The sequence below is a fragment of the Gadus morhua genome, chromosome 14 (genome assembly GCF_902167405.1).
Source record: "Gadus morhua chromosome 14, gadMor3.0, whole genome shotgun sequence".
In the NCBI taxonomy this organism is placed as follows: domain Eukaryota; kingdom Metazoa; phylum Chordata; class Actinopteri; order Gadiformes; family Gadidae; genus Gadus; species Gadus morhua.
In genome coordinates this window covers 16,358,309-16,380,906 of record NC_044061.1, presented here as the reverse complement: position 1 = coordinate 16,380,906, position 22,598 = coordinate 16,358,309, and the positions used below count along the sequence as shown (strand labels likewise).

At 47.0% G+C, this 22,598-nt stretch overlaps 1 protein-coding gene and 1 long non-coding RNA gene across 10 annotated transcripts in view; one reads left to right on the top strand and one right to left on the bottom strand.

The window, feature by feature from the left end:
• The window catches only part of herc1 (HECT and RLD domain containing E3 ubiquitin protein ligase family member 1), a 65,752-nt gene extending 47,942 nt beyond the window's left edge, over window positions 1-17,810 (top strand). For all 9 annotated transcript variants that reach the window (XM_030376252.1, XM_030376249.1, XM_030376251.1 and 6 more), the window contains 22 exons: window positions 859-979; window positions 1,164-1,310; window positions 1,813-1,914; window positions 2,106-2,279; window positions 2,746-3,048; window positions 3,524-3,589; window positions 3,787-3,912; window positions 4,341-4,479; window positions 4,663-4,844; window positions 6,560-6,715; window positions 6,922-7,044; window positions 7,184-7,286; window positions 7,588-7,757; window positions 8,456-8,594; window positions 9,133-9,302; window positions 9,522-9,691; window positions 12,493-12,658; window positions 13,400-13,476; window positions 14,424-14,676; window positions 15,529-15,681; window positions 16,134-16,439; window positions 16,621-17,810. In XM_030376252.1, the coding sequence (XP_030232112.1) occupies window positions 859-979; window positions 1,164-1,310; window positions 1,813-1,914; window positions 2,106-2,279; window positions 2,746-3,048; window positions 3,524-3,589; window positions 3,787-3,912; window positions 4,341-4,479; window positions 4,663-4,844; window positions 6,560-6,715; window positions 6,922-7,044; window positions 7,184-7,286; window positions 7,588-7,757; window positions 8,456-8,594; window positions 9,133-9,302; window positions 9,522-9,691; window positions 12,493-12,658; window positions 13,400-13,476; window positions 14,424-14,676; window positions 15,529-15,681; window positions 16,134-16,439; window positions 16,621-16,806 (3,532 nt within the window). In that variant the 3' untranslated portion in view covers window positions 16,807-17,810. The remainder of the gene's footprint in view (window positions 1-858; window positions 980-1,163; window positions 1,311-1,812; window positions 1,915-2,105; window positions 2,280-2,745; window positions 3,049-3,523; window positions 3,590-3,786; window positions 3,913-4,340; window positions 4,480-4,662; window positions 4,845-6,559; window positions 6,716-6,921; window positions 7,045-7,183; window positions 7,287-7,587; window positions 7,758-8,455; window positions 8,595-9,132; window positions 9,303-9,521; window positions 9,692-12,492; window positions 12,659-13,399; window positions 13,477-14,423; window positions 14,677-15,528; window positions 15,682-16,133; window positions 16,440-16,620) is intronic.
• LOC115558289 (uncharacterized) lies at window positions 17,499-21,216 on the bottom strand. Its single transcript, XR_003979311.1, has 2 exons — window positions 20,876-21,216; window positions 17,499-18,290 (listed from the first exon to the last, which is right to left on the bottom strand). It is a non-coding gene; the product is annotated as an uncharacterized LOC115558289 (long non-coding RNA).
• Between the last annotated feature and the right edge of the window lie 1,382 nt (window positions 21,217-22,598).

Sequence of the window (22,598 nt, the reverse complement as noted above, 5' to 3'; positions counted from 1 at the left end):
CAGTGTGCTCCTTTACATCCATGGAGATGTATAAAACAGATTAAACAGAAGCCTATTTGCAGAGAAGTTGACTAAGTTATCAATCAAATGGGAATAGAAAGTTACATAATTTCACTTTGTGTAATATTTCGCTGATTCAACAGAAATGTGCATGCCTACCTTACCTTAATTGTACTTAAAGACAGTATAAGACAGAATAATCTGCATCATGGAAAACCACCTGCATGATGTTACTTGGATTTCAACGGGCATGGATGTAACATTTTACAATCACAACGTTCTAAAGGGCAACGGAAACTCTTTGATTGTCATTCGTCAGATATTTGATTTATCTGCATAAAATCCAGATAAAAGCATGCAGGTCTACATATAACTGGGCGATGGCTTTAATAGATTGCAACATTGGACTTTGTTATTTTTTAAACACGTACATGTGTCGAAGCTAACATTAAGCTTCAGCCTGAGCTAGGATGAGTTCTCTGAGCCCCCCAAAACCTGGCCAGGGGCCTGGCACGATTCTGATTTTAATTTGGGCAATTGAATATGTCATTCGGGACCGTCGAACATGACCACTTGACTTATGGGCAAGTGCTTTTGAAACCTTAGTGTCAACCCCTGTACTACTACTGTACTACTACCGCACCTGTTCCTTCTGGAACACACATCTCTAATAGCAGACTTAATCCAAACAGGGTCTATCTAAAGCTGTCATACAGTCACACAACACATTTAAGCAGTGCAGACTGAATGTCTTACCTTTTAGGTGTAAAGTGTTTGTGGTATTTCCAGCAGGAGGAATCCTAGGAGGAAATCCATTTCAAACCTGTCTCTGCATCTGTGTGCTTACGTGTCTTTCAGATGCTGTCAGAATGGCCTTGTCTTGGTTTGGACAGTTCCCCAAAACCCGTCTGACTTCCCAGACTCCTGTTCCTCCGGATCAGAGGGATGCTGGGAGAATGAGCAAAAACCTAAGTTTAAGGTACTTAAATGCGGCTTAAATGTGTTGTGTTTTTACCACATTTATCCTTTGTTCTCAACAATGACCACCACATCGACTACCCAGAGAAGTTTGAAAGGATGAAATCAAACAGAATGCATCTTTGTAATTTAATACTTGTATACATAGCACAGTAATTTGTGTGTGTGTGTGTGTGTGTGTGCAGTATTGGCGGCGGTCAGGGCGAGGCGCCCACTGTGTTTTCCAGCTGAAGGGACACATCACACCCGTGAGGACGGTGGCCTTCAGTCCTGACGGCCTGGCCCTGGCTTCTGGAGGAGTGGGGGGGCTGATGAACATCTGGTCCTTGAGGGTAGGACACACACACACACACACACACACACACACACACACACACACACACACACTCAGACACACACTCAGACGCACACTCAAAGCGATCGCGCACACACACACACTGACCGACACCTACAGAATGGTATCCACACATAAATGGTATACACCAGTGTTTTAACGAAGAAAAGGCTACACTCTGCATGGAGCTCCGGAAATGCTGTGGTACTTTCAGACTTTCAAAAAATGACCCATTGGGTTCCAAAGGAGTAGGTTCGAGGTCGGATGTTGCTCCATCCAAGATCCCACTCGCTCTAGCAAGGGTGCCCTGGCAATAGAAAACCACTACTCTGTAAAGGCACTTTTAACCTCAAGTAGCAGACTTCTTGTGTTTAACAGAGAATTTCCCTGGCTATCTATATTTTATTAAAAAAAAGACCAAAACACTTAGACTGTTAGACCCAAGCGGAGGTATTTCTACAGGAAGAAAGTGATTCTGAGGTTAACTCCATCTTCAATAGAACGGATCAGTGCTTCAGACTGTTGTTGCCGGATCGGGTGCCATTCAGAACATTGTCTGGATCCCAGATGTGGGCGTGGCCGTCTGCTCCAATAGGTCGAAGGTACGTAGTGCCCCTTGACTCGGCCAGTATCAGTAATCACAGCACAAATTGAATGGTAACCAAACGTTACAGTTGTGAATGATCAGAAGAAGTATGAATGCATGACTACAGCTTGTGTTTGCGTTATTCTTTCCTCCTATCAACATGGATAACATTTTGCCGCCCATCTGATTCGTGTGTGTTTCCTCCAGGATGTGCTGGTAGTGAACTGCTCCCCAGAGTTCATGGCCTCTAACCATGTGCTGGCCACGTGCCGCTCCGCCATGAGGAGACAGGGGGTGGTCGGCCTCAACATGGCCCCCTGCATGAGGGCCTTCCTGGAGCGCCTGCCCATCATGCTGCAGGAACAGTACACCTACGAGAAGGTACTGTCATATCCATACTGTACATTGTCGGTGTTCCCCAAAAGTGTTCTTATGAGTCGCTGTACTGTGCAGATTGGCAGTAGGTTGAGTATGAAAGAACCACAATCTCATCATAACCTCAGGATCAGTTCACTGACAAATTAACTCAAATGATAAATGAGTAAAAGCGGATGCCGCTAGAGTGGCCCCACAGCTGTGTGGTAAATCAGGGCGATTTATTTCAGGGACCATGAGTTTTCACCTTGTAAACATCCAGAGACAGTCTGGCCAGCCATGTCAATCTAAGATAACCTTTAAAAATGTTTCTTGTCCGGTCCACTCTAGCAGATGCTCAAGAAAATAAGTGTGTGTATTTCTAGCTTTCCGTTGCCAGCATGCCATTGCCAACATGGGTTCCCACCTATTAAAGGTTTTATTCTTACCAGGTTAATGCAGGTAAATTAATGTTTTCCCTCCCCTCTCCCAGCCCCACGTGGTTTGCGGGGAGCAGCTGGTCCATAGCCCCTACATGCAGTGCCTGGCCTCCCTGGCCGTGGGCCTCCACCTGGATCAGCTGCTGTGCCAGCCCCCAGTGGCGCCCCACCTCCGCCACTGTGCGACCCCTGAGTCGGGCACGGCTGTGTGGTGTGCCAGCGACTGGGCGTGGCTAGACTGCTTCTCCACCACCGTGAAGGCGGCCGAGGCCCTGGCCCGTGGCGCCACCTTCCCAGAGTCCTTCAGTGTGCCCGACATGGAGCCCGTGCCCAGAGACGAGATGGCCCTGCTCATGGTGAGTGTGTGTGTTTAATGTTAATGGTTCAGATGTAGAGCCGAGGAGTCAATCGTTACGTCAATATCTGGACGGGATACTGGACGGGGTATTCATTTTCTCATCTGCCAAGATATGTTCTCAAAGCCTAAACAATGAATATCACAATTTTCTCTTGTGTCGTGGATATTTAATGCTGAACAAAAACTATACATTCTTTATCCAGACGAGTTATTAGGTAAGTAAGAATAACTTAGTTTGGCAGTATGAACCATTTCTGCCGTACTCCTCTGTAATCCAACTCGCTTATCCTATTTTTGTGTAGACCTCTTGATCTAAAAATTCCCATACACACATGAAGACTGATGACATAAAAGTCAAGTGCATAAGAAAATAATGAGAGGAAAGCACTTGCAAATACTTGCGTACGTTCCGAATCTAAATGCTCTCCCCCTGCAGTTGTGTATTGAGCGGTTTCCCTTTTGTTTGTTTCTAGGATAACAGCAAGTGGGCTTCTGGATTGGATGAACAGATCATGTCCTGGGCCACTTTCAGACCAGAGGTAACTACCTACTTTCCTATTTTTTTTCTGTTGGATTTAATATTTAATGTCTGGCTAGGTCAAACTGTGAAAAATGCCTGGAATGTATTAAATTGCAGAACTGTTTGATTTCTTGCCCGGTGGTTACTAGGATAGTTATTTTGACTAAATTTCACTTCCCTCTCATATTGTTTGGTTGTGCCTGCGTGTATTGGCAGGACTGGCATCTTGGAGGCAAGTGTGACGTCTATCTGTGGGGTGCCGGAAGACACGGCCAGCTGGCAGAGGCTGGCAGGAACATCCTGGTGCCAATTACAGCTCCCTCCTTCTCCCAGGCCCAACAGGTAATGACCCCCCCGCGCTCAGCCAGCTGCCGGCCACAACCTCCTCCACATAGTGCTTCACCTCATGCCCAGTGACATGACGCGTTTGTGAATGAAGTCTTTCAGAATGGCAACAAGCCATCCAACGGTCTATTGACTGTCTACTGACACTGTAGAATGACAATTATACCTCGGGTAGGTCCGACTGGGCAACGTCCGGGTATCCGGGTATTTGTCAGCAGATGCCATTTTTCCAAGGAAGCTGATGTACAGCTGACAGAAACTGACACTCTTCCATCATTGTTGGCACCTCAGTGATGCTTGCTTGCTTGCTTGTGTAATATTATTGCTTGCTTGTGTAATAATATACACGAAACAGTGGTGTCGTGATTACTATAATAATGGTAAACTATCCAGTACTACCCTTTGCTGGCTCCATTTTCCTGCAGGTGGTGTGTGGTCAGAACTGCACGTTCGTCATCCAGCCCAACGGAACCGTGCTGGCCTGCGGGGAGGGAAGCTACGGCCGCCTGGGCCAGGGCAACTCGGACGACCTGCACGTTCTCACCGTCGTCTCTGCCCTGCAAGGTACTACTATTACAACGCGCTTTGCTTCCACGTCCTCGGTGCAAAGCTGTGTTTTAATGTTCTCCATTTGCCACGTGTGTTCAATGTGTGGGTAATAACCCGGCAATTACAGAGGATTTCAGTTGATGAGGAGATGTCTCCGTGAACGCTACAATATCTGACGCGCCACCCTGTACCCCGAAGGCTTTGTGGTGACCCAGCTGGTGACGTCGTGCGGCAGCGACGGTCACTCCATGGCGCTAACGGAGAGCGGAGAGGTGTTCAGCTGGGGTGACGGGGACTACGGGAAGCTGGGCCACGGCAACAGTGACCGCCAGCGTCGGCCGCGACAGATAGAGGCCCTTCAAGGGGAGGAGGTGGTGCAGGTCAGTGTCCTCCAGCGGGGTCCGTATGTCGGCGGCGGATGCATACGGCATCACAGGTTTATGTGTGTTAGCATTGGCGGTATACGTTAGCGTTGGACAGTGTATGTTAGCATTGGATATGTTAGCATTGGACATATCTAAGCATTGGCGGTATACATTAGCGTTGGACAGTGTATGTTAGCATTGGATACGTTAGCATTGGACATATCTAAGCATTGACGGTATACATTAGCGTTGGACAGTGTATGTTAGCATTGGATATGTTAGCATTGGACATATCTAAGCATTGGCGGTATACATTGGCATGTGACAGTATATGGGAGCATGGGCGGTATAAATTGGTATAATTGCATAACACTAGCATGGGCGGTATACATTGGTTTACTTGCATAGCACTAGCATGGGCGGTATACATTAGCACGGACGCTGTAACGCTAGCACGGGCGCTATAACAAAAGCATGTTCTCTATGAAACGAGTATCATTGGTATACATAAGCATGGTTATTAGCTAGGCATTCAACATTACATTGGTCACTATGACACTAGCTTGTCGGTCTACATTAGCATGGTTGGAATAACAGCCACATGATTGGTGAACATTCGCATCATCGGTATGATGCCAATATGGTTGGTATAGATAAGCATGGGCGCTATAACACCATGGTATACATTAGGGCTTTGACTTTTGCCTAAAAATCATATTTGAAGTTTGTTTGTTTATTAATATTAGTATTCGAATATTTATAATAATATTTTGACCGTTAAATGCCTTCAGTAAGACCTATATGGTATAAAACCTAAGTTGTATATATTTTGTCCACCAGAGGGCAGTCGATGTCAATAGGCAGGCAATGATGTTTTCAGAACCTTTTTTTTTATTTAAGGTCAGACACAAACTGAATGCTTTCGGTTTCATCCAAATAAAGATAAATAAGCCATCAAAAATAAAGTCAAATAAGCCAGTCATGCTAAACTGTAAAGACAAAATAAACAAAGGCCTAAAAACAAAAACCCATCTTACCGGCCATTGACGGCCCATTAATACATTATCCCGCTTATTACACCGCTCCTTGCCAAAACGAAACAATGTCCTCACACGGTGTGTCTTTTTACAATTACCTTTCGTAGTGTTAATCAGCAGAGAAATAGTCCGCCAAAGACGTTGACGTCGCTTAGCAACCGGACACGCTAGGGTTGATAAGTTACCGGAGTACTTATGGAGTGGAAAGAAAGACGTGAAATCCAGGCAAAAAAAAAAAGCAGTCTAGTTCGCCACCTAGTTTGCGAGCCCAGATGACCAATAATAGCCTTGCTAATGAGCACAATATTCACAACTTCACCAGGCGTAAAAAAGCTTCGGAATCTGAATTGAAAAGAACCATCAGGCAAAGACGTTTACAAAAAATAATGCCCATACCATGTTAGAATATTAAGGGCTGCCTAATATTCATTTGAATATTGATTTATTTTTTGATATTCAAATTATATTCGAATAACGAAGTTTGGAGTCAAAGCCCTAGTATACATTAACATTGTCTGTATTATAGCTGCATAGTCAGTATACAATATAATGTGTGTATAAAGTAGCAAGACTACAATATATACAGTTTGTACAGTATAACTTTGACCAAGGTGTTGCTTTTGGTAAAGTTACCAAAAGCAACTTTTATTTGCCTTTTCATTTCATGTATTTTGGTCTGGCCTCTACTCTCAGATGTCCTGCGGGTTCAAGCACTCTGCTGTGGTGACGGCTGATGGGAAGATGTTCTCCTTTGGCAACGGTGACTACGGCAGACTGGGACTTGGCAACACGTCCAATAAGAAGCTTCCGGAGAAGGTGTCCGCTCTGGAAGGCTACCAGGTTGGACAGGTAATTCACGTTCACAATTACAAGTTGAAACACTTCACCAGCGGTACTGTTGGCGGCCGCAGATCGACCGTTTTTTGCCTTTTATCTTCACATATAACTGTGGTCAGAGACGACTTGTGTTTGTCCTACAGTCGTGGTGGGCAGTGGCTGTTTGGTATATCTTTGAGCTCAGCCGTAATCGAAGGGTGTCTGTCTCTGGGGCTCAGGTGGCGTGTGGTCTGAACCACACCCTAGCTGTGTCAGCAGACGGGATGATGGTGTGGGCTTTCGGAGATGGAGACTATGGGAAACTGGGCCTGGGCAATTCTACCGCCAAGTCGTCCCCTCAGGTACTTTGGGCTGCCGCCTTGTGCCCACACACACACTCCACTCTAGCTTAGTTCTTGCCCTTCCAAATCAATTACAACAGCAAAGAAAGCAGTTGTCATGGATTGTGTAATAATGACAATTTATCTCTTCTTTTCCCAGAAAGTAGACGTACTTTGTGGAATCGGCATCAAGAAAGTAACCTGCGGAACCCAGTTTTCGGTAGCCCTTGCCAAAGACGGAAGCGTCTACACATTTGGCCAAGGTACGGCATAGCTTCTGCTTGTTATTCATATCAATCAGGCACATAAAATACAAGATAATATTATACATGTTAGAGCCTTAACAAATCAATGCAGCGATTTCTTACAATTATTTAAACTGATTAAAATTTGTATTTTCTTTGGCCTCATGACATTAAAGTCCCAAGAGTGCACTAAATTAAATAAAGGCCCTCCACTTGTCCATATACACCGTTATAATCTGCTAAAGCAGGCTTGTTTTTCATCTTAACAAGTGTTGGAAGATTGACATTTTTTATATCTATTCCCTCTGCTCCTGTCTAGACCGTCTGATTGGCTTGCCTGAGGGCCGTGCCAGGAACCACAACAGACCCCAGCAGGTGCCCGCTCTGTCGGGGGTCTTCATCCAGGACATCGCCGTGGGCGCTGAGCACACCCTGGTGCTCTCCTCCACTGGGGAGGTCTACACATGGGGAAGCAACTCTGAGGGACAGGTAACACACACGCTCATACACACGCTCATACACAGCCCCCGGCCTGGAGGAGAGGCGGCTTGGGCAGCCACGTTGTCACTTCCCCAGAGAGGAGGGGATGGGGAATGATCTTGGTAGCCGCAGAAAGCCCATATATTTATGTGCTAGTGTCCTTGTAGGATGAGTGATGAGCTCACCGCTCCCCACTCTGTAAATCTGTAGTACGTCAATATGCCTCAGCAATCCAAATGTTCTCTTTGAAATTAGCTATCATTTGAATTATTTGCATATTCATTATGCATTAGCATATTTAATGAAATCTAATCACAACTCCTGCCAGACTTGTATAATAGAATCGTTGAGGAAATCGACCCTGCAGGAATTTTGAAATTCTGGACACCCGCGCATCCTCAAAATCTGCGACAATGGGTAGGTGCAAGTTCAAAGACAGTTGGCTGGAAGACGTCCGTTTCCGATGTTGGCTCGCGTCTGTTGCCAACCCCCACCATCGCATGTTTTAGGTCTTAAATTTCATTAAAAAGGTCTTAGAAAGTCTTAAATTTGACTTGCTGAAACCTGCAGATACCCTGCTGTGACCAAATCAAGGCTTCAATATTCTCCTGCCGTAAAGAGTGGTATAGCGTATGTATGTATGCGTGTGTGAATGAAATCCCTCATGGCGAACTCAAGTGTGTCTGTGGCTGTGTTTGTCTGTGCAGCTGGGACTGGGCCACACCAACCACGTCCGGGAGCCCACCCTGGCCACAGCCCTGCAGGGAAAGAGCATCAGCCAGATCTCTGCAGGGCGCTGCCACAGTGCTGCATGGACTGCTCCCTGTGTACCGCTTAGAGCTCCAGGTAGGTCACACACCTGAACACAGGGCTGCTGCTACAAACCATGGTTCATTTGTCATGTTAGATCTGTCACATTGAGTGGTGTAGTAAATGAATAAGTAGTCTACTATGCCCAACATTTACACCCCAATTACTTTAACTTTATCAAGCTGGCTTAAGATTATTCCTCACCATAAATGTTACCTGCATGCCTAGCTTACATGTTTTAAGCATTTTACTATATTTACAAATAACATTTTCAAGTCATGTGTGCAAGCGATGCACGAGTTTATCGCAGTGTTTCTTCTTTTTACGCTTCTCTGTTCCCGACTTCTGTTGCCTTTTTGAAGCCATTTCGAGATATCACATCAGACTCTAGTTTGTCCGGTGCATATGAAGGAACCACATCACTTTTTATTGCCTAATGCCTTTAATGGTGTGTTCAATAATGGCAATTGTAGTTGTGCTTCATCTTAAATTTAAATCATAACAAACTTCCAAGATCCTCTCCATCATCCTCTTTGACCTGTTAACTGAATCCTCCCCCCTTCTCACGCCCCAGGCTCCTCGGTGCCCCTGCAGCTGGGCCTGCCTGGGACCGTGCCCCCTCAGTACAGCGGGCTGAGGGAGGTGAGCATGGAGGCGGTGAGGGCTCGCCTGCGCCTCCTGTACCACTTCTCCGACCTCATGTACTCCTCGTGGCGGCTGCTCAACCTCAGCCCCAACAACCAGGTAGGAGGGATGCACACACACACACACACACACACACACACACACACACACACACACACACACACACACACACACACACACACACACACACACACACACACACACACACACACACACACACGTTTGAAGTCCCATTTCCTGTACGTTTACTATTTATATTTTAACATTGTGAACTTATCCGTCTTATCAGTTCTCCTCTATATCCCGCCTGCATTTCAGAGCTGCACCTCCCGCTACAACGCTGGCACCTGGGGCATCGTCCAGGGCCAACTCAGGCCCCTGCTGGCCCCTAGAGTCTACACTCTGCCCATGGTGCGCTCCATAGGCAAGACCATGGTGCAGGGCAAGAACTACGGCCCACAGATCACCGTCAAGAGGATCTCCACTCGGTGAGTGCTTGCAGGTCCTCCTTCTGCACGGCTGGAGCCGCCTGTCTATATAAGACCACGTCCACCTCTGTCGGCCCACCTGTTGGCATAAAGTGCCCTAGTGGAGGGAGCTCTTGAATCTATGTTGTTTTGAACCACCTCCTGGTCACATGCGGTTAGAAGTGGATCAGGCCCCTCAAGGGCAAAACCCGTAGCTGCAGGTATTCTGATTTCGGGTGCCAGACGTGGCCCCCCAGCTGTGAGGGCAGGTCCAGCCTCTTCGTCAAGCACCATGGATCTCCATCCAGCAGCCTGTACATTACTGGTATCCCCTGGGGGCAACCAGCAGGAGTCTGTGGAATTGCTTCTGAACTCTATGTAGGGTTAACCCTATCAGTGGAAATGGCGGGAAGGCATAAAGGAGCTGACGTGGCCATGGATGTGCCAAGGCATCCTGTCCCATCGGACTGGTCTCTGACAGAGGGAACCAGAGAGGGCAATGTGTTGTGGACTCTGAAGCAGACAGGTCCACCTCTGCTGTGCCATATTTGCTCCATATTGCCTCAACTACCTCTGGGGGGAGTCTCGACTCCCCCGACGGAGGTTTCTGGCGTGAAAGAAAGTCTGCCACCGTGTTCTGTGGCCCTGGAAGCTGCATGGCCCTGAAGCTGTGCAGCCTGTAATGTCTGAGCCGACCTGGTGCCCTCTTGATGGTTCACATTGTAGACAGCTGACTTCACATGGCCTAGGAGGGCTGTGGTGTCCTGCTCTGCTCTGCAAATAAGCCAATCGTCCCAAATGGGAGCCCCGCCCTTCAATGCATGCCACTGGAATGAAAACCCTCCCTTAGAATGCGAAGTGCAGGTATGGCCTGTGATGTGGTGCTATCGGGACTCCGATAGCACCAAAAAAAGCTAACACAAAGAACGATCAGCAACAATGTAGTTATACTAAAGTGTATGTGTTGACCTGGAGAACAAACACTGTGTGTAGAGTCACCGGAGTCCTGCAACAGGTCGGAAAAAGTTTCGTTGAAAAAATTAAATTTCACGTGCGGGCATGCGGGCGGGTAAAAAACTCACTGCGGGCAGATAGCGAATGAGATCCAAAACAGTATTTCAGTTTGCCTGAATAAAACATAATTGAAAAATATGGGGGTACATTAAAGAACCCTAATGTTAGGAGAGTAGCGTATGTGTGGCAGCATGCGTGTGTGAGAATGGCAGGGTGTGTGTGAGAATGGCAGGGTGAGTGTGTGAGTGACGTCAGCGAGAGAGTGGACGAGCGAGGAGAGCGGGCGGTAGCGTTTGTCAGTCTAGAGAAGTAACGAACGAGTCTGGTTGTGTGTAAGAATAAAGTACCCAGCCTGTCAAGAATCGGTGGCCGCTTCATTCCGACCATATCCCGATCTATAAGCAGAGCCACTGCCGGTCAAAGTGAAGGGTGTCACCCCCGAGAGAACATCGGTCCTGGAGGGAACGTCTCCCCTATGCTCCTCATACGGTCTGGGAGCCAACATCAGGAAAGAGAGAGTCGTGCTCAAATAGTGCGAGATAAAAATAAGACACATTCATTAATGATTTTAGCTTGTGTGGGATTTATCGCGGGCACGGGTCGGGTAATGGGCCAAATATTATTGAGTCCGGGCGCGGATTTAATTTTGATATTATCACAGGTGACGGGTCGGATCTGGTGCTGTAGCCTACTTTGCGGGGGCGGGTCAAAAAAAAAAATGGACCTGTGCAGGACTCTAAGAATACATTTTATCGAAGTTTAAGTAATCTTTGCGGTATGTCTATCACAAGCGTTGATAGCGCGATGACGTACATTTTGGATATGTCGTGCAGCCTTCCTAGCCCTCTCCCTGGGCGGGGCAGCCCTGGGTGGGGAGCGTACTCGTACCTCTGGTTCTCTTCCAGGCGGGGGAAGCTCACCTTCAACCTCCAATACTTACCTTTGCAGCCACTACAGCTGGTGAAGACGCTGTGTTAGCCTAGCGTTAGAACATAGCCGTGCGTGACTAATTGCAGCCCTTTAAGGACAAATCCATGGGTCCAACCATGCGGTTGCAGGGATACCAGCAAGGAGTCACCAGCTAATATTGCCCTTATTCAACCTTATTTCTTACTCTAAACCTGTATTCGCTACTGCGAGATGATACAAGGGACATCTTGGAGACTGACGTGGGCTTATATAGACGGGCGGCCCGACGTCATCCCCGGTCATATGTGACTTTGTTGATATTAAATACTCAACCTGCGCAATGGATAACATCCAGTGTTAAGCAATGCCTCTGGCGTTCAGTTAAAATTAAATAGAACAGAATGTACTGGAACAGTACATCATTTATGAAGGAGACTTTCTGATGTTGTTAATTAGTTATTGTACCTGGGTAAACATCAGTTTGCTAAAGAGCAATGTAGCCACCTTGTTATTAATGTTGAAAGGGGCGTTGTTGTCACTGGGTTGTATTCAAACAGACATTAGGGGCCAAATGCCTAGTATGAACAAGGCTTTGATGTTTGAGGAGATGATAAACAATTAAGTACTCATTGAGATTTGACAGACGTAGAGAAGCTCAGAAAGGCTGTCTCAACCTTTCCATTAAATCAAAAGGGTTTGTGCTTGCACTTGTAATACGATGCTCTGCATTCTGCAGTGACTACTGAAGCCACAGAAAAGTGTAAACACAGAATGATGTGGGATTCCTCAGGCATACCACATCCATATGGACGAACACAATCAAATGCCCTTTTTATTTTCCATTTGCTGTGATTTCCAAATCACAGCCTGACCCCTCCTTTGTCTCTTCCCTCCTGCAGGGGGCGCAAGTGCAAGCCCATCTTTGTGCAGATCGCCCGGCAGGTGGTGAAGCTCAATGCCTCGGACCTGCGCCTGCCCTCCAGGGCCTGGAAGGTGAAGCTGGTGGGGGAGGGGGCCGACGACGCGGGGGGTGTGTTTGACGACACCATCACAGAGATGTGCCAGGTATGAGGATGTCTGTGTGGGTTGTGGGTTGGGGGTGTGTTGAAATGCCTGACTTGCCACCCGTATTGGCGCACCAGGCGATGGATGAGGACCAGGCGCTAGGAGGCGCATATTTCAAGCAGTGCTGAAGACGTTGTTCTGTTGTGGACAATATCTAGGTGGTAATAGAGCTCTCAGCCGGCCGGAAAGCATGATCAAATCAAAATTGTCCACGTTTCCCTGGTATTTAGTAAGTGAACTTCAGATCCAAATATAATGATGTTTTACTTTTGGCCATTGCAATATAACAACATAAAAGTTGAATCGAATAATCAAGCTGAATCAGAACCCCCTGGTACGACTCAACACACGAGGAATTTGACCTGGTTCTGGCTCTCAATACACAAAATGGAGCGTCTATCAAACCCTTTGTTTGATAGACAAACAAAGGGTAGTTGCAGCTCCGAAAAACAAGAGACCAGAATTTCTTTTTCTTCATGTTTGGTAGAAACTAGCGCTGAAGGAATTAACATCCCGAGCTGCTTCACTTGCATAAAGCTAAATCATCTCAACCCTTCCCGTGGCCGTTCTGGCTGCCGACATGCCGCTGGTCAATGCTGCTGCCATGGCAACGGCAGCACCTTGTCGCCAGCGAGCGCTTGGCACTTTGGTCTGTTCTTAGTCTACTGTAGGTAACTATAGTAAATGCTTTTTGTGACAGTTCAAAGACGACGTAACATTCTTAATCTGGTATGTGTGTAGGAGCTTGAGACGGGGGTGGTGGACCTCCTCATCCCCTCCCCCAACGCCACAGCGGAGGTGGGCTACAACAGAGACAGGTGAGGGATAACCACACCGACCCTTCGGGGTGTTTCAGAACACCAAGTGCGTTATGTAAGGGACAATGCCCGACGAGGTGGCCATTATCAGGAATTAATGGACGACGCGGAGCCCTCAGAAACGTCCGACTCGCAGCGGAGGACGGTTGCCTCCGCAAAGTCCATTAATTCCTAATAATGGACACCTGGAAGTGCATTATCCCCTTATACCATGGTCACTTGCCAAAGAAATTAAATTAAGAGCATTCATTTATTTTTTCATGTGTATTGCAATCCAAATATAAAGTTTTTCACAAGCCATAATTTAGTTTCCCTGGTAACGCTTGAGGGTTTGACCAATACCTGGAACAATCATTACCCTCCCGTAAGGTTCTTATGCAACGGAAACATTGTTCACTCCTCCAGTAAATAGGACGGACCTTTGATACTACTTGGCAACGGGAGGTATTCTAGTCCGCTCAGCCTTTATACCAAAGACACTATAGGGTCTATAGCATATAACCGCGTTGTCTGATTACAGTTTAATGCATTTTTCACAATTTAGCAGCTCTGGTTTTGAAGGCTAAACCGACAATTTGACTGGAACTACTTAGTAGGTGTCCGGGAGTAATGGACACCCTGCAGCCAATCAGAATCTAGTATTCCCCCAGACCATGGTACAAGAAGAAATCATGATGTTCTCTGTCTACATTGGTCACCACGATCCCAAACCAGGGACCTTAATCTTTCTCTTCCATCATTGTCTACACATGCACTAATATGCGTGGGAGCTTATGAGATTGCTTTTGGAAATTATTATCCGATTTGTTTTTGATTAGATTCAGTTGTTGGTTTTCCACACATAAAGGTGTGATCATTACTTCCTGGGATCCTAATCCAGTCCATGAATGTGCACCACACTGAGAGTGCACCTCCGTGCTCATGCCACCTTTCCTTTGTGGGGGCAGGTTCCTGCTGAGCCCCTCGGCGTGCCTGGATGAGCACCTGCTGCAGTTCAAGTTCCTGGGCATCCTGATGGGCGTGGCCATCCGCACCAAGAAGCCCCTGGACCTGCACCTGGCGCCCATGGTGTGGAAGCAGCTGTGCTGCATCCCCCTGCTGCTGGAGGACCTGGAGGAGGTGGACCTGCTCTACGTCCAGACGCTCAACAGCATCCTCCACATCGAGGACAGCGGCATCACCGAGGAGAACTTCCATGAGGTGTGCAGAGACCCAGGGACGGGCAGAGGCCGGGGGTGTAGAGTGGTGGATTGGTGAAAATGTCTGTATGTCAGTTTGAGATGGTTGCCTTGGATGGTTTAGGGGGGGGGGGGGGGGGGGGGGTTTGGTAGATGGCTGTGTGTCGGTTTGATGGTTGGGTCTTGGGTTTTGGATCGTTTTACGTTGGTTTGGATGGTTGTGTGTTGTTAAAACTAGTTGGGTTGTCCAAGGGGGCTGTTCTGGCTCTTCATATTGCCAGGCCCGGCGAAAAGTCTGTTGGAGCCACTGCAGAGGGCGATTCACTTTATTTGCTAACTCTGATTTCTCCCAGTGATCTACTGCAAAGTCAGTGTAGCCTGTGTCTCCTCCTGGCCGTGGTACACTGTGTTCCTACATCCCCACTGATATGCCCCGAGCCCATCGCCAGGCAGTGGCGGTGGGTCAATAGAGGGCGCAAGGGCGCCGCCCCTCTGTGACATATTCACCTGAATATATCTGCCAACTATGAATCAACCATTCCAAAGACTAAATAAATCAACAAAAGTACATAGTGTTTATCCTCGTTTAATTGTGTGATAGGCCGTACTTGCCACTGCCAGAAAACATTTAATTGCGTCTGAACATCAATGATTTGGGCTAGGCTTGTTATTGGTCATTGGAGAGAAAGCTAACCTTAACCAAAGGCATTGTTTTTCATAATTTTTATCACCACATGATTGAACAGTTCAGCTAATCAATCAATCGACCTCTCTCAGCAGCGAATACTAGCTTCGAGTGTGACTTTGACACCAACATTTATGCTGCATAGACTGATTTTTGTGTGTGTGTGTGTGTGCCTTTGAATTACTTCAGATGATTCCTCTGGACTCCTTCGTGGGACAAAGTGCAGATGGCAAGATGGTTCCAATCATCCCAGGGGGAAACAGTATCCCTCTCACGTTTCCTAACAGAAAGGAGTATGTAGAGCGAGCCATCGAGTACCGGCTTCACGAAATTGACCGACAAGTGAGTCTGCGTGCACTTGTTAAAGTCAAACGCATTTAGTTTTTTAGCTCAGCCTAATAGTTGGACATTTTTCCACAATGAGAATATTTTTCTTTTACTTGAGAGTGCTGTATAATTGCAAAAGAAGTACAATAAGTACACGCACATCGTATACCAGTTATTTTTGCTATTCCTTAAAGCTTATTTAATAGATGACAGTATTTCAACATTCTATTAGCAGCCTAGCAAGCAGAGGCACATTCTATGTATCAGTTAACCTCCTCACTACACCTTTGTGGAGATTGCCCATGGGCCATTACCTATGCTCACTCTGCAATCAACCCTTCGGATGCGCACAATGCTTTCCTCATCCATGCCTCCCTCTTCCTTGTCTCCTCCTCTTCCCACTCCTATTCTTCCTCTTTATCTTCTTCATCCTCCCCCCCCCCCCCCCCCCCCCCCCCACGATGCAGGTGGCGGCGGTGAGGGAGGGCATGTCCTGGATTGTGCCGGTGCCCCTGCTGTCCCTGCTGACGGCCAAGCAGCTGGAGCAGATGGTTTGCGGCATGCCGGAGATCTGCTGCGACGTGCTGAAGAAGGTGGTGCGCTACCGTGAGGTGGACGAGCACCACGCCCTGGTGCAGTGGTTCTGGCAGACCCTGGGGGAGTTCTCCAACGAGGAGCGGGTGCTCTTCATGCGCTTCGTGTCCGGTCGTTCGCGGCTGCCCGCCAACACAGCCGACATCTCCCAGCGGTTTCAGATCATGAAGGTGGACCGGGTGAGTCGTCCCGCGAGAGGTCATAGCCGACTTTGACCGTATATTAATGCAGTTTTTTTACATTTTTCTGACAAGATATTTGTGTGGTGGGGAATGGTCCAACAAGCCTCCTTTCCCTTGAAGTTGAATAGATCCAGTTTCTCATGAGGGGTGAGGTTCACTAACCACTCTGTTTCCACAGCCATACGACAGCCTGCCCACCTCTCAGACCTGCTTCTTCCAGCTGCGCCTGCCCCCCTACTCCAGTCAGGCTGTGATGGCCGAGAGGCTGCGCTACGCCATCAACAACTGCCGCTCCATCGACATGGACAACTACATGCTGTCCCGCAACGTGGACAACACAGAGGGCTCCGACACCGACTACTAACACACCCATCACACACACCCCCATATCTTCTTCTTATGAACACGCACACACTTCTCTTGACACACACATACACCGTTCACATGACACACACACAAAATTTACATGACACACACACACCAGATTCACATGACACAAACACACACACACACAAACACACACATTTCACATGACACACACATATACACTATTCACATGACACACCCAAGCACACATAATTTACTTGACACAGGTACAACAAACACACACACTTCACATGACACACACACACTATTCAAATGACACACACACAATTCACATGACACACACACAAACACACAATTCACATGACACACACACACACTAATCACATGACACACACCCAAAATTCAAATGACACGCACACAAACACACATATCACAAACACATACACACTTCACATGACACACACACATATATGAAACACACACTTGACACACATGACACACGCACTTTACGTGACACACACAATTCACGTGACACAAACATGTACTCAATTCTCCTCAAACACACAATTCACACGACACACACAAAATTCACCTGAAACACACATCACATGCATACACATATATGAAACACACACATAAACACACATGCACTCACAGTTCATTTTAAGTCCATGTCTATGTACGGCCAGAACATAAGTTCCTTGATTTGGTTCACTGTGTGGGTTATTGGTTATTTTAAAACAATGAACCGTTGTATTGACTCAGCAGTGTACTGAAGATTTTATTTTTTTATTTTTCCAGTTTTCATTACTCCACCTCCCATTTTAAGGGTATTTGCATGGAGTTGTTTATTTTGTTTGGAAAAGTGTATAGGTTATGGAAACCAGTGGAGTTGTGGAAATGAAGAAATTGTACATTGTGTAAAATGATTCATTAGGAAACAGTTTTACATAATTTCCATATTTATTGTTTTGATTTCTATTGCCTATTCCGAGTTTCCTGAAGCATACAAAGAACACAATAAATGCATCAGAATGCTCACCGTGCTGCTCTGTTTGGTGTCACAGACCCTTGCTCTCCAGACTACTGATTCCTCACTAGTCTTACCGACGGTGACGCCTCTGCACATGCTTCAGGTAAAGCAGCTGGCGGCTCACCCTCCCCCTCTCCCACCTGGACCCTCCTGCCACTGACAACGCTGTCCTTGGCCTGGAGCAGTCTCTCCAGGCAGGGTGAGCAGAACTTCCCCGGCGGTGTGGCGGGGGGTAAGAGGGGGCTGTTTGGCGTGGGGGCGGTCGTTAATGCCGGCCGATTTGCGGCGGAAACGTCTGCCGTGCGCCCCGTCTGAGCTGGAGGAGGTGGCGTAGTCCTGGGAGGCCCCCAGGGTGCCGCCGGAGGGAGTGGAGGAGAAGGGTGGTTCGCTGTACCTGCCCTGCTGTTTTGGGGGAGGCTGGTGGGGGAGGCGTGCCGCCTTTTAGGCTGATGGCAGAGTAGGGGCCGCTGGAGGCCCTGGAGGTAGGGCTTGATTATGGAAAGAATCATAGTCAGGATTATTTTTGTCAATATTGAAACCACGATTATTGAAACGATTATTTTTGAGTTTGAAAAGATTATGCATTTATTCAGCATTTCTCTCCAAAAAAAAACACTTAGTAAATGAGAGATTTGACATTTCTCTTTATCAAAATACATATAATGTTCAAATAGAAAAAGATAAAGATTCTCCATGCGGTGAAAGACTAATCCCTTTGTGTGTGAGAAAGAGTAATTAGGCTTTGTTTGGAAAGTGGGAAGTCCATTCCACTGTTATCTGTTAAAGGCCCCAGATGCAGCCTGGCCCACAGGTGAGAGTGGGAAGGTGAGAGTGAGAGAGAGGTCACATTTCACCCCCATTTGTTGGACTGCACCAAACTACCACGAGCAACACAGAAAGACACACACATAAACATACACCTATAGAAACACACACACACACACACACACACACACACACACACACACACACACACACACACACACACACACACACACACACACACAGAGAGAGAGTTTGTTCTCCTGTAAGCGAGTGGTGGCCCTACGTCATAAAATACCACATATCCCAGTACAGATAGGACTCAGACTGGAGCTTTCAGGCCTTGATAAATGTGTTGTTCCCAGCCCACCATATTTGGAGTTATTTTACTCCACCTCATGTAGTTCCCGACCGCCATGTTTGGAGTTCTAATGTGTAGTTAAAGTTCCACCTAAACGACTCCCCCTGCTGGCTGAGGATAGGAACTGCTACCAGTTCTACCTCAGCGACTGCCCCTGGTGGCCAAGAAGGGGAACTATCACCAGTTCTACCTCAGCGACTCCCCCTGCTGGCCAAGACCACCATATTGGCTCCACCCATACGTGACCCTCGAACACCAACCAATACCGCTCATATACCGGGAATACCAGCCCACCAATTTCCCGGTGTACAATGATGGCCGCCCGGTACACAGCCGTTTTACCCTACTGATGTGTTGTTGCAATAGTAATCCTGCTCAGTACGAGAGGAACCGCAGGAACCTGCGGTTCCTCTCGTACTGAGCAGGATTACTATTGCAACAACACCAGCAACGCAACAATACCAGCAGCCACAATACCAGACCCAGGGATACAGTGGCAGGGGAGGAAGGGCCGAGGAGGCCATGGACCCCCACTGGGGGATGTTTTTATTGCAAGTCACTAGAACATTGGATCAAAAACTGCCCCAAGTTGGCCCAACAGAGCTTCCCACCAGTAGTACCAGCTTCAGAAACCCCCCAGGGTCCACCCCCACCGGGCGCGCCCATGTACCCCGTACGACTATAGAGCTACCTAGAGGAGGAGGAGGCCGAGGAGGGACGCGAGCATCAACTGCTTTTATTGCAAGCAGCCAGGACATTGGGTCAGAAAATGCCATGGTCCAACAGTACCAGCAATACCACCTTAAGAACTTGGAAGATCACAGGACAGATAAGCACCAAACGGTCTTTCAGGTATTTGCCCTTTTCTAATAAAGGGACACCAAGATCAGTACGTCCCATGGGGACGTACTGATCTAATTGTTCATAACATGAACAATTAGCATTTCAAGTTGTCCACAGCAAGCACCCCACTCGTCCACAGAAGTCCAGGGGTCAACCAGCGCTGGGGACTCTCTTTAAGAGGTCACCTCACCAAACTGAGGAAGTTGGCCCCGCCCCAAATGAGCCTGCAGGAGCCCGGTAGTTAGTGCACAGACCAAATCAAATATTTCCTGAGGATTACGGTAATAACAGACATTATATTAGAATTAGACTAAATAAATCAGATAAAATGTAATCCAGATTTCCAATTCATGCTATCCACAGTGAAAAAGTGGGGGTTTAGAAAAATACAAATTAATGGAAGAGGAAAGAAAAATGTGTGAGCCTGTCTTCTCGTGTATGTCAGGGCCTATATAAGGGAGGTTACTCCCCTACTCAGAGTGGTGGAATACGCGAAAGGGTACTGAAAACAAACTTCAGATAAAGCAATAAGGTTAATAAGGAAATGGTCTTTACTATAAATGATCACAATTACATTTCTGTCAACCAATTGCTAACTTGTGATAGATGTTCAGATATTGACATTATTGCTAATTTGTTTTACTTTATGTTCAGATTTTGTTTTGTTTATAATGTCACAGTAGCGTTATTACCCAAATGTATGACCATAATTGCTATAAAATTGAACGACTCTTTATTCTACCCAGTTTAGACAGTTATGGTTGACGTGGCTCAAAATTCCCACCACAGACTTGGTGTCAGAAGTGGGATCGTAGCTCTCCTCGAGGACCTCCGAGCCACACGTCGACTGACGGATCATTCCTGCGGGTTACGGAGAGGTGACGGTGGGGCTCGTGGGGGACTCCGGGAGAGTGGGCGATCACGGATTCACATGGACAACAGGTGGATTATTGCTACATCTGCTGGGAAGGGATCCTACATGCTGGGTTATCAATTTACTTTCAGAAGTAGTGGCTTTTACCTTTCAAATGCCACTACTACTACTGGAACACTGATAGAATGTTAGCATTTGATAATATACTATTTTTAAAAATGATAGAAAGTTACTTTCAGATTGGCGTCATCATCCGCCGCCTCACAAACACAGGTTAATCGCCCTGCTGTGTCTCCATTGCGCACACACTTCGCTGCATGGGTAGCTGGGACTGAAGTCTCTCCATCCCTCGACTTTTCGATCTATTCCACTTTATGGGTGGGGATTGATTGTATCCCAGGCACGGCATCCTGCAATAAGCCAGTATGGAAGCCTGGTTAGCCAACGACGGGTAAGATCCCACCTTGACACCCGGGACAACCTAAGACATGCACAGTCACGATTACTTGGCAGAGTCACTGTGAGCACTGGCTCACTTGATCATGAAGTGACGAGCTGCAATCATCATAGAAAGAGCCGGGTGGGGTGAAAGGTGGAGGAGGAACAGGAGCCTCTACGAATAGACAAATCTCCTAACCTTTATGCCTCCTTTCCTTAACCTTTGTGGAAAACGTCATCGGGTCAAGGAGAGATGAAAAGGTGCTTCCTTTCGAACATAGGAAAAGACAGCACTGTTTAAAATGAATTCGACTCCACTTTTCCTAACCGACGTCATTGTGCGACGGAGGGTATTGCTGACCTCTAGCGTCTCTAGTGGGAAACTACAATTTTCCGAAGATTGACTACAACAAGCGCTCTTTGAGCCATGCGTTCTTGTCGTATTGATTTCCATCAGGTTATCGCCAACAGTGAGAATCACTTAGGTCGGACTTAGGCCACTTATTCCAATTCATATGTGGAAAAAAAAGCTAAACTTATCTTGATGTTGAAATTAACTGCCCTCAGTAGCAGTGGCGGCTGGCGATCACACATGTTGGTGGGGCAAAGTAATAGACAGGGGGTCTGAGGTTCCCCCCCCCCCCCCCAATAATCTTTTTTGAATTTAATAGATTTGATTTCCTGTATTCTGGTGCATTTTGGGGATGGCCACTACCTATTTACCTACTTTTCATTCAGATTCATAGCCTACATCCTGACATGCAGGGCCTGGACAAGTAGGTCTGCATAATATACAGACCTACTTCATGGCCATTCCACCAGCCATTGCTATTTGACCCATTGTTGTTATTCTGATATTGAGACAAATCATGATCACTGTCCTATAGCGTCCATTTTTTGCGAGTCTCAATGTCTACTTCAAATGCAGTTAGAAATATGGGACAGTTGCTTCATTTTGTTTATATGCTACAGGCCGAAAGACTAAATTAATATGTGATTTACTTGCTCCTTTTAAGTATAACATTGCTTGGGGAGTCCAATTCCTCCACTGAAAAAGGTGGAAAAGTGCTTACAACTCTCTGCTAGTTAGCGATCTATCTCCCCTCTACATGTAGTTGTGGTGCGCGAATGCTGCTGAGGGAGGTAGCCTATTTGATCGATTCGCTGAATTGTCCAGTCATATGGTGATAACAAAAAAGAAAAGCGATACCATTGGCCTGGGGCGCACACTGGTGCGACCCGAGGGCGAACACTGGTGCGCCATTGAAAAGCTGTCTCTGCTTGATAGACAGCCAAAAGTTAGCGAGCTTACATTGACTTCAACGTGGCCGGGGCTCCTGACTTGGAGGAGGGCTTTATTTCGAATGACCAATAACTAGCCTAGCCCAAATCATTGACGTTCAGACGCATTTGCTGGCAGTGACAAGCGTGTCACACAATTAATCGAGGACAAACGCTATGTCTTTTTTTTGATTGATTTCGTAATGATAATAGTTTATTAATAGTTGGCAGATATAT